Below are 12,244 nucleotides of genomic sequence, written 5' to 3'. Positions count from 1 at the left end.
TTTAGAACTACTACTGAAGAGTACTTTTGTTAATCCGCACTTTATAATTTTTTTTTTGTTATTACACCCTGTTATCTGCACATGCTCTGTATTTTGTTCCACTCCCTTCTGTAACGCCTTCGGGCCTTGAAGGTACAATAAATGAAATAAATGAAATAAAGAGCCAAAATCCTGGGCTGTTGGTCCTCAATTTAAAGGGCCGGGTCATCATCCGGCGGTGCAGCAGAAACCTGACGATTGATCTCGCCGTCGTAGAGTTCTGCGCATGTCAGTACAGCAGTGTCAGCACCTGTGAAACTGTCAGATGAGACGGTGTCCAGAATCGCAATGCAACCACTGCACAGGTCTCCGTAGAAAATTCTCGGCGACAGTAGGGAGCACATCGGAAGGCAACAAATCCTATGCCTCCCGGCACCCGCTTGCCGGCATTCCCCAGCAGAGTCCGTGCAGGCACTGTCGGTGCCATTAGACAATTGACGCGATGTTTCCGTATGCTGCGTTGGATCCCCACAACCTCGACACAGCACGCAAAGCAAACACCACCACGCCGTCACGCTGACACCAGTCGCACAAACAAAAAACGTGGCCTACTCGCAGCATCAAGCATGAAGAAAGAAGAAAATCAGCTGCTGGATTGTCTTGACATGGCTTACTAAGCTGAGACCAGAACTGCTGTAGCCACGAGCCAGGCAGAAACGGTAATGATGAGTGGGGATTTGCAGTAGCGCCACTTCGTGGGGTAGCAAGGAGGCTCCGTTCAAAACAAAAATGGCATTCAGCAAGTCGAACCATGCACCGGTCAGAGTCGGTGCATGGTGCTCTCGATCGAGTTGGCTCAAGGAGCGTCCGAAAAATCAGACGAGAGGTTGCAAGGTGCCAAACTTTCGGCAGTTGTTATACACTATGGTCTATGGGGAGAATGGCAGTGCTGCGAAGCAGACCGAATAATCGAGCATGTCCGAATTTTCGGAGTCCGAAAAATCAGTCGGCGACTGTAGGTGCAGAAAGAAGTTAGGAGCATACATACAAGGTGAGCGAAAATTGGATTTTTTGATCGGTTTTCGGTCCCAAAGTTCCACATCCCCCCTTAAAAATCATATAACTCTCTGAGCATGCCAAATGCAGAGCTCCACAAACGTGATGCAACACATCAAAAGTGTAGCAGGCAACCAAAACGAACCGACGGAGTCCTTATTGCCATTGTCGTCAATAGAAACTGTATGGGAACAGCAGGAACACCATTGCCTAGTGTCAGAAAACAAGTGCAATGACGCTGACTGCGTAACGGTGCCACCAACCACTTGACAATGTGGCAACAACGTAACTTGGACAACCACACTGAACGCGTAACCAACCTCCCATATGACAATAAAGAGCAATCTTGCCAGCTCTACAGTGTCTGCAACAACAATGCGAGGGCAGAGGAAAAGAAAACGCTGTCAAGGATGCAGTAGCTGACCAGCTCAATAAGGCTGTCAGAGGGACCAGTTGACATGACAGAGTTTGGGTTTGAAATACGCCATTTAAGAAATCACTCACAAGGAATAAGCTTGTATGCGAGTCGGCCGTGCGAGCACACCTTCAGTGGCACTGGGAGAATTGGCTTTTAGAGTTGGTGACAACAGCTGGAAAGGGTTGTGCTTGTAAAAGAAAGAGCCCATTAAAGCTGATCTTACATCTTCTGTTCCATTGCACTTGTCATTTTTTCCTTTTTTCCTCAAGACCCCTTTGATGTGCACGTTCAAATACTGAACAGTTGGCAGCGACCCAAGCATTTGTTCTCGTCATTCTTTAGCACAGCAGAGCAGAACTTGCAGACCACACAGGGCAACCACACCGTCCCTCTTAGAGCAAGGACTAGTGCAGGCACTTGCCTGTTCTCGTGCATACTCCGGGAAGGCGTCCATCTCGTAGGTCTCCATGATGTCCGGGTGGAAGCACAGTGCCTTTCCCTGTTCCCCGGGGCGGTAGAAGGGCTGCAACAGCTGTGCCAGCTGCCCTGCACACAATCATCAAACATCACAAGATCAGGGGTGCGGTCGTCATGCGGTGCTGCAAGCTGTACCATCTCCAATATCGGAGTACACAGCCATTTTCATAACCGGCCAACCTGTGAACATGAAAACTCGCAAAAATCTCGTGGGCACGGCATTTGAGGGCAGGTAGTGGGGGAATAGCAAGCGTTCAATCTAGAAAAGCGTGTTTCATATAGACGAGCGCTGCGGCCACACTGCGAACAAAGTTGCGAAGCCTTCGCTGCTGCGAGCTCGAATCGGTCCTGCGCTGGCGAGAATTGCAGCTTCTGCACTGCTGTCATGCAAAATAGAAGCAGGATTTGTCGATTCATTCAGTAAATAAAAGTGTGTTGACATGGTAAGCGTTTGTCTATATTTTTCTTGATACTCTTGATAATTTGTCCTTCAGTTATAATTCGAACATTCTTTTCTGGTCCTGCGAAATTTGGACTAACCACATTTTACCGTATGGTACACTTTCTTTTCATCCGAGTTGCAACCAGCAATACTAAATCACTGCACACGTAACAGTCTTGTTAAATAAAACAGCAATCAAATTCTGGACCAAGTCAGCTGGTTGCCCAGTATGTTGTCTGTAGCAGTACTGTAGTTTACAGTGTAGATGTAAATTTTTGTGCATATGTGATGTTTCATCTTGAGACAAATTTTTTTTTCTTTTCTTCTTTGTGAGTGCCAAAAAGCTTGTGCACCTCAGGGGCCTCACCTGGCTCAAGGTAGCAGTTGGTGGTGGTGCCATTCTGTTGCCGTGTGGTCTTCTCGGGAGCTGCAGGAGCGGCTGGATGACACAAAGACACCAGCAGGTTCATTGGACTTTACCAGAAGCACTGGACTAGTTGTTTCGAGCACTCTAGCAGTGCTCCATATGCGGTACAAGCATTCATCTGTTGCACGCCAATGTCAGCGACCAACATTCTAGGTTTCATCATCATCATCAGCCTACTTTATGTCCACCGGGACGAAGGTTTCCTACCTCTGTCCTGCGCCAACTGATTCCAACTTGCAACTCCGAATTTCCCAGTTTAATCACCCCACCTAGTCTTCTGATGCCCATGACTGCACTTCCCTTCTCTTGGCACCCATTCTCTAGCTCTAACGGTCCACCTGTCATCTAACCTACGCATTACATGGCCTGCCCGGCTCCATTTCTTTCGCTTAATGTCAATTAGAATGTTGGCTATCCCCATTTTCTCTATGTTCCACACCGCTCTCTTTGTGTCCCTTAACGTTACGCCTAACATTCTTTGTTCCATCGCTCTTTGCGAAATTCTTAACTGGTTTTCGAGCTTCTTTGTAAGTCTCCAAGTTTTTGCTCCGTATGTTAGCACCGGTAGGATGCATCGATTGTACAGTCAAACCTCGTTAATACATACCTGCTTAATGTGCAATTGCGGTTTAAACTTAGTTGCGAAAATTCCCCCACCCACACCCCATTGAACCCCATTTTAACCCCACCCCATTGGCTGACCATTTTAAGCTGTAATCACTCAGTGCCCACCAAACGGTTAGTGCATACTATTTTCTTTCTTGTTCTACACACACACTCACAAAATCAGCAAAATGTAATCTGTGCAGCCGCCAGCGATAGTGATGTTTAAACATGGCCACCATGACCATGGCCACCATCTGAACCTGCCAATGTCAGAACGTTATCTAGTGAGGTGAGGAGGATGAAAGAAGCACATACAGTGCTAAAAAGCGGGCACATACTGTGCTACCGAGGCTTAGCGGAGAGACGAGAACTAGGAGTTGGATTCCTGATTAATAAGGATATAGCTGGTAACATACAGGAATTCTATAGCATTAACGAGAGGGTTCAATGGCAGGTCTTGTGATGAAACTTAGTAAGTCATGATGACCAGGAAGTCCGCACGAGTCACGAGTCACGGCCGCACGAGTCAGCAACCGAGATCGCGTTGTTGGAGGCGACGCGGGTCGTAGGTCTCTATTGCCGGCAGAGACGGTGTGCATTTCCAATGCATCGTGCGACAGGGACATGCAGCCTGCGAGTGAGCCCCAACCGTCGACGACCTACATAATGTATGGTGACTCAAGGCTCACCAGACGAATCGTCGCACGATTCAGACGCGCCTCGAGCCGCGTTTTGTGTCAGCGGTGACTGCAGAAGTGCAGGCATGCAGCGTTCGCGACTCCCTTCGCGCAGTGTCCGCAATTGAGCGGAAGCGGCAAGGCCAAGAACAAATTTCGGCCCCTTGTGACTGTGAGTTCATTATTATGCCTGTTTCCGCGACAAACTCTTTGATAGCTAAAACTTTGTGCCCAAGATGCCAACAGCGTTCTGTGGGTGTACACTGCGATACCAGGCTCGGTCTGGCAGTGAAAATGGCGGTCGTGCACTACTCCAGACGGCTCAAGAAAAGGATAAAGAATGCCTGAAGAAGGCATCCAAAGCCCACCAAACAAAAAGGCAAAGGTAAGAAGATGCCTGACAGCAATGATTCAAAATATTGCAGCCCTGGTGCTTTTTAATAAATTTGCAGTGCTTTTAAAACTTTGCAGCCAGTTTTCTCAATTGCATTTTTTTGTCAATCACCTTGCTCGTGGAAAGTGTAGCACAACAATGGCTGCACCAATTTTGGTCCAGTTTGTTTTGCTGTGATCCATAAGCTGTGCTGTACTTAAAGACAGTCTTGAAATGTTTCTTTATTTTTCCATTATTTAATTATTTCACAATTACTACATGGCTCCATGCAGTGAAGCACAGTCCCGTGCATGTTATGTTGAGCAAAAAATTATTAGCGAACCAAAATAAAAAAAAAATCGTACACTGTCTTGATATAGATTAGACATCTGGGCATGCAAAGTATTCAGTTCCCTATCATGTTTCGTTACTGTGCCAGGCTTTCCACAAGCAAGGAACATATAAATTCTTATAAAACAAACACTAATGAAGATATCCTAATGAAATTTTAGATTTGTCTCTTTAATGCAATGTGCAGTTGTGTGCCAAATTTCAGCCCTTTCTGTCAAGATTGGAATGCATCATGTAACCGCACAAAAACAAGGGACAAAGAAGGAACACACAAGACAGGCGTGGTGTTTTTGTGCGGTTACATGATGCATTTCAATAACGACCACCAACTAGCCTACTTATCCCTGTTAAATATGTTTCTGTCAAGAAGAAAAAAGTTAATTCTGATCCCCTCCTCCTTCCTCCCTTAAGGGATAAGAAAAGAGCAGACTGGGTGAGGGAACAAACGCGGCTAAATGACATCTTAGTTGAAATCAAGAAAAAGAAATGGGGGCATGGGCAGGACATGTAATGAGGAGGGAAGATAACCGATGGTCATTAAGGGTTACGGACTGGATTCTAAGGGAAGGGAAGCGCAGCAGGGGGCGGCAGAAAGTTAGGTGGGCGGATGAGATTAAGAAGTTTGCAGGGACAACATGACCGGGGTAGTTGGAGAAGTATGGGAGAGGCCTTTGCCCTGCAGTGGGCGTAACCAGGCTGATGATGATGATGACCATGACGTAGCTCCTGCTCATACAAAAGCGTGGCCTTTGAGATTCGCTTCCGTTTCTGGTAATGCGAAGAAGCTGCCGGTAGGGTGCGAATTTGCTGTTGCCATCAAACCCAACCCAACCCAATTCAGTTCAAGTAGTAACTGTGCAGAAGCACATCTTTTTTTTTTTTTTTTAGATGCATAGGAATTTTAATGCTTAAACAATGAGAAAAATGGCCCTCCGTCCGTCCATCCCGTAAGACGGCCACTTTCAAGATAAAGCCCGCAGCAGCGAGCGACTGTACCTTCCTACTGCCTGTCGCTTCAATGCGAAGGAGGCGGGCGACGAGAACATAGCGCTCACGAAGCTCTCGGCGCAAACCGCACCCTGCCCTTTTCGCAGATCGCTTTGAAGATGTGAACCCGCGTGTCTCTCTTCAGCGTGCAATGGCGGAAACGCAGCTAGTGGAGCTGTTAGCAGTTGGCACTCTCTGTCCGCATTGCGTATTGTTTTCAAGATACGGTCCGTGCGGCTGTGCCATATACGCAGGCGCCGCCTGTGTAAGTTTCATCACGGTTTGTGATGGTTCGACGTGGATGGATAAGGCGCTAATGAGTGATAACAGCTTATAATGATTGGAACGTCATCAGCGCATCAGGTACCGCCACCTGCAATAATCTGTTTGCGTTATCAATGCACCCTGCGCTGTGGTTTGTTTGCACTGGCCGTATCAAGTTTAAAAAAATTGATAATGACACTGGGCTGTGTGGAGATGAGCAAGTGGCACAATGCTTACCCATACTTAGACAACTCCCAGAGAACTTCCTGCAGGCATTTTTTTTCTTCATTCCGCCAGTGCGTTCGCTGTTGTGGCGTTCAATGGTCTTTGCTGTGGCGGGTCGTGTTTATGTTAACTGAGAAGTTGATGTACAGCTGCGGAGTTGCCGGATAGCGACATTTTTGCTGTCGTCGCACCTTGCCCATCTTCAAGTGAAAGTGATGATGACAATGACGATGTGAAAGTGGACGACGGCCCTTCATTGCCTGACGCGGCACGTGCTATGAGTGTCATGCGAGCCTTCGCCAAGAAGTGAGGCCTCGTGGAAAAACTTGCTCGCGGCCTTACTGAGTTCGATGTCGCGGCAAGGCCACCACGGCGACAAGTGAAGATCGCAGATTTTTTGCTGCCTACCCACAAATAAAATCTGTCTGAGTGCGTGTGTTTGAGAGCATCGTGATGTAGTCCTTTTCCGGCTGGTAAGCAGCTTCTAAATTGGCACTGGCAGTTAATTTGTACATCGTTTAGTGTGTACCTAAACGTCGTTCCTGGCTGACTATGTATTAATGAGGTTTACTGTACACCTTTCTTTTCAATTATATGTAGTGGTAAGCTTCCAGTCAGGATCTCGCAATGTCTGCCGTATGCACTCCAACCCATTTTTATTCTGTAAATTTCCTTCTCATGATCAGGGTCCTTGGTAAGTAATTGACCTAGATAAACATACTGCTTCACAGATTCTAAACGTTGACTGGTGACCGTGAACTTTTGTTCCTTCAGTGATAACAGGTAAATAATTACATCTGCGCTAGTCACTTTGAAATTCTACTGTGCACCCGTTTCATTCGCCCACACAACCCTTCAGCAGATCCTACACTGCACTCGCCCAGCCTGGCAGTAAGAGGTGAAATGTGGCTTACCCTTGGGGCTCTCGGAGGAGGGACTCATTCCAACCCCGTCGGCAAAGTAGTCGCCCAGGAACTGCTGGGCTGGAGAGCCGATGAGAAATGGCGGCTGCGTCAGCGTGCAGATCCACTCGGGCTGCATGGCGGCCGCAGCATTCTGCACAAATGTCACCGCCGGTAGATGAGAACACACACGAGTGAGCGGACACTTTCGGCGTTTGTCATGGCTAGATTAAAATTTGTAACCCAGTTGTAACTGGTACATCTCAAAAGATTAACTTAGCAGTGTGTCTCGGTGCAACTTAGGGGACAGTGAATGTGTTAACCACAGGTCAGCTCCCGCCATCATTACGCCACTTGCGTAATGATGGCACCCCTGAATTTTGTCGTCAAAATTTGATTTTTTAAAATTTCCTGTGTAATGATCGCACCCCGAACTTGCCGCAGCAATATGTCGTGTGTCAAGTCTAGCTAATAATTAACGCGCTTACCATCTGTCGAATTCTATGCGAACAACTCTTCAAGACAAGCCAAGCGGTCTGCATGCACCAAACATTCTTAAGTAGATGCCTAATTTCATTACTTTCATCACTTTCCGCACTTCCGTGACAAAAATAGGTACAACCAAGCTTGCCTTTATTATGGGTAGGCTTTATAATGGCTGTGCTCAACAAAAACAAAAAAGGTGCCTTGCGATTCTTTTCATCTGCACTTGCGTGCACGCAACAGATTGCGAGTGGCAATGATAGTAGCCACGTTTACACCGATACGTTAAATGTGTACCCTATTCATACGCTGATGCTTATAACACAGCTAAGATATTCGCCCACCCTTAGCGGAAACGTGCCGTATTAGGATAGTAGTGAAGACAGATGCCGCAGTTTCCGCAGCACGCCGGCCTTATGTTTCTATGTCACTGGCAGCTAAGCGCGCCCATCTGTTTCTGTCCCCTCAAAGTGGACATGTCTACGTTTTGCCGCAAACTTGCCGATATTAACAATATTATTCATTACTGATACGGAAGAAACTGTTTTAATGCACGTAATGTACTCATGAGAAGAAGAAAAAAAATAGCATTTGGCGCACTCGGCTGGCTCCACCGGCCGCCACTTTTGTTTTGGTGTCCAACACCCGCATCCCGCAGCAAACGCGGGACGAAAAATATATTTTTTTTTCTTTTCGCGGGAAATTTAACTCGCGTAATGATTGCACCCCTGAATTTGGGTCAATTTTTCTGACCATAAAGTGCGATCATTATGCGAGTAAATACGGTATATTGGGTCCTGAACTAAAAGCGGTTACGTTATAAGTGGCCTAAGCTCAAATTGTGGGCGAATGCCGTCAAGGATGACAAATGAGACTCACCGGGTCTTCAGGAACAGAGCAGTCGTCAGTTTTTGTGTCTTCCTGTGAACATGAGAGAGAAAGAAGACAGTGAGGATAGAAAGGCAGAAGCTACAGGACATGCGTACATAGGAAAAGTGATCACTATGGAAAAACACACTGCCTAACTTCCCTTATCTGAAAGGAAGCCTATTTAACCCTGTGTGGTCACGCGCACTTAACCAACTTGCGACGATCCCGGTATGGGACCATTTTTGCCCATCTAGATGTGAAGCAGGAAAGACGCTCAGGTAAACTTACGGTTTTTAAGTGATTTATTCCAGAATATTTATTTATTCTGGAGGTTCCCAACAGTACTTGAGCACTGCGTGGTTGCCCTCAAAGCACTCTCGAGTGTGGAGGCCAAGATTTCCATTGTGAGTCTAGGGTCCTTCACTGTTGCTTTCTTCTAGAGTGCCCTTGTCCGAAGACATTTGCCTAGGATCTGAAGATTTCCATGGCACTAAACTTATCTTCCGATTTGTTGAACTCGTGTGAAATCTGTCCGCAAAACTTATGCACAGATGTTGCCCTCCTGTCAGCACTTCGTGTCACAAATCGCACAAGGATCCCTTCAAGCATATAGGATGGACAAAAAAAAAGTGTTTTCCTCATCTGGAGACACAGCAAAGTGCACTTATTAGTCGAAAAAGCCCTCGAAACCTAGCTCTACGAAGGCAAACAGCCGGCAAATGTGAGCACGCACACCTGTGGGGCACTTCCTGACATCTAAGCGGAATGGACGTTTTCGCATGTTGGGAGGAGCCCGACACGTGACCACCAAGGGTTAACCCTTTTCATACCACAGAAAACACGGAACATTTTACAAAATTTCCAATGTAACCATTCAAGCAGCTTATAAAGAGACAGACTTCTACACAATGCCACTAACATACAAGCATTGCTACTTGGTGTCAATAACTAACTAGGGTCAAGCTGATGGATACAGAGTGGAACCTCGTTCATAGATTTTCGGGAAAAAAAAAATGACAAAATGTACTGACCAGGAAATCGTGCGCCCCGAAATGACTAAAGAAACTGGCAAGCTCAACTGTAGTTGACATTTACGTAATGCGAAGCATTGCACAAATCGCTGCGGCATGAGACGGTTCAAGACATGCATTCCTGCGGGTTCAGCAAGCTTACGCTTGCGCTCCTCAACTTCGATCTAGGTCTGCAGCCTCTTTGGGCCGGGCACTTCGGCGGTAAGTTTAGACGAGCTCACTCGGTGCGAATCGTTCTGGGTACCACAGGCATCAGTTGGCAAGGCCTGAGCATCACATGTTGTTGTTCTGTTGCAATCGAGCTGGTAGGCTTCACCAGAATACGATGCCACCAGAGCGAAACATGAGGCTCACTTTTGTGCAGCCTGCAGCAGGAACCGACGGAACGTTTGCGTTATCGCCTTTCAAAAGCGTGCAGTACGCTTCCAATGACAGCACGCCACTCGTGCAGCGACACAGGTAGGTAAAGACGCTTATCAGAATAGGGTTAGTGGTGATGACTGTGAATCCAGTGTGTGACGACCCGCGAGGGTATCTACTGGTACCGGAATACGAAACTGAGTGGGCACCGACATTTGCACGTGACACAGGCGGGCAACTACTGCGGGGAAGCGGCGGCGCCAAAAGGCTACTGTTCTCAATTGAATGCTTAGTGACTTTTCATTTTTACATGGAATCGTGTGGCCGGAAAACGCATAATACGATCGCAGTTTGGCAATGTACTGAACGTTACTGAACTTCAGCGTAGAAAGCTTGTGTTTTCTGGGAACATATCAACCTGCAAAAAAGAAGCGTAACTGAACTGGGTCATTTTTTGCATTCTCGATCACGAACGCTGATGCCAAGAAATCATACGGAATGGGATCATATCAACGAGGCTCTACTGTACTTATCAGCTTTACTGGTACCAATTCTGGTGACGACTATACAGCGAACCCGGTTGTGTCGAACTCGCAAAAACACACCCACCAGTTTGATATAGGGCATAATTAGGTACAAACGTCCGAAAAAATTGGACAACATAAACACGCATACAATTTGTAACAGCATTTTACTGACAAAATGGGCTCGCACCTGTATGACATGGCCACTTTCTATCGCGATCAAGCTCGATACGAATTAGATTTCTCGACCACAATAAGTCGAATCTTGTAGCCAACATCTTTTCGCGGTCACAGCAGAGCTGCCAAGCAACTTCTCTTCGCACTCCAAATGCTGCACGCCGCAGTCAGTGGTAGATCCCTGTCGCATGCCAGCACTGACTTCTTCGTGCCATGTTCGAAAGCACGAACAATGTCCAATTTTTCTTCTATGCTGAACACCCAGTGTTTTTAACTGGGCTTCAGCCCGACACCACAATGCCCTCTGGCATGGTGCCAAAATGATGTTGATGTTGACGTGCCTTCACGTGCAAACACACAGGGCACTTGGAGGCCGTTGTTCTGATCTCTGAGGCTTGTTCTGCCGGGCTGCACAATGGGGACGGCCCACCACCGTGATTGCGAGATGAAAACAGGAAACGCTACATGTTAACCAATACATACGCAATAAGCTGGCTGGTACGGTTCATGCAGATGCAAAACACATTATGTTAAATGGCCACTGAATGAGGGATTTGACTTTACTACATAAAAAAAAAAAAAAAAAAAAACTGTATAAGCGGGTACAGTTTAAGGGGGGATGAGGGTCTTGAAAACTTTTTTTTTTATTTCTTAACATATCTTTCTGAAAATTGGCATGCAGATGTATCTTTGAATGCTGATCCCAAATATATATCCAGATTTTATATATCTCATCCAGAAATGAAGATATTGCAAAATAATTCATCCCACATAGGTCTTTTCTTACGGGCCATTATGATAATTTCTTAATTAAAAAAAACTAGTTTTAAAGTATAGCTGTCATTTCCAAGGGCCCACTGCACATCCTAAAGCTAAAGAAATTTTCAAAAAGTCATCATATAGGTCATGAATGAATAACAAAGTAGGAAGAAAAAAACAATGTGGGAGTAATTAGCTTACATCTGACTTAATTGCTAGTCTATTGGGTTTAATGAAAAATGGAAAGCTTTAGGATGTAGCCGAGGTCTTACTGAAAAAAATGATACCTAATTCAATAAAATCAGTTGATGCAAACATTATGAAAAGTTCTGTAAGGCAAAGGCATTTGATCGAAAAAGCACAGCTGAGAAAATTGCATTCAAAGTTTTGCTTACTCTACCCCTTTTGTTTACCTATCACATGGAAAAATTTAATGCTTTAGCATGCAGCCCAGTCATTACTGAACACAATAACACCAAACTCAACGAAATCTGTTCATGTAAAGATTGTGAAAACCTCTGTATTGCATTGGCACTTGACAAAAAAAAAATAAAAATATAGAGCTCAGAAAGTCACTTGCTATTTTCTTTGAATCTGCCACACATTCACAAGAGTCCTGGGCAGTAGTCCTGGGTTCTGTCAGGCTTGTGCTTCTTGGCCATCCTCTTCTTCACCTTTTCAGCATTGGTGTGACTTTTATCAGACCTGCAGAGCCTCTGATCTTTTTCAAGGCTCCTACGAATGAGGTAGCTCCCAGGACTGTAACCAAGCTGTGCTGCAACAGCTCTGCTGGTTCTCTCACTGCTCTCTCTCACTGCACTTTGCGAGTTGGAGAGTGGCCAACCCACACTTACTG

At 46.1% G+C, this 12,244-nt stretch overlaps 1 protein-coding gene across 4 annotated transcripts in view; it reads right to left on the bottom strand.

Annotated features, from left to right (window-relative positions):
- The window catches only part of LOC142579955 (lysine-specific histone demethylase 1B-like), a 101,494-nt gene that overhangs the window by 76,799 nt on the left and 12,451 nt on the right, over nucleotides 1–12,244 (bottom strand). For all 4 annotated transcript variants that reach the window (XM_075690642.1, XM_075690638.1, XM_075690641.1 and 1 more), the window contains exons 5-8: nucleotides 8,547–8,588; nucleotides 7,197–7,338; nucleotides 2,740–2,811; nucleotides 1,875–1,999 (exon numbers count right to left, since the gene is read on the bottom strand). In XM_075690642.1, the coding sequence (XP_075546757.1) occupies nucleotides 1,875–1,999; nucleotides 2,740–2,811; nucleotides 7,197–7,338; nucleotides 8,547–8,588 (381 nt within the window). The remainder of the gene's footprint in view (nucleotides 1–1,874; nucleotides 2,000–2,739; nucleotides 2,812–7,196; nucleotides 7,339–8,546; nucleotides 8,589–12,244) is intronic.

This window comes from Dermacentor variabilis, chromosome 4 (assembly GCF_050947875.1).
Source record: "Dermacentor variabilis isolate Ectoservices chromosome 4, ASM5094787v1, whole genome shotgun sequence".
In the NCBI taxonomy this organism is placed as follows: Eukaryota; Metazoa; Arthropoda; class Arachnida; order Ixodida; family Ixodidae; genus Dermacentor; species Dermacentor variabilis.
Note: the sequence above shows the minus strand (reverse complement) of the source record. Positions and strands in the feature narration are given on the sequence as shown.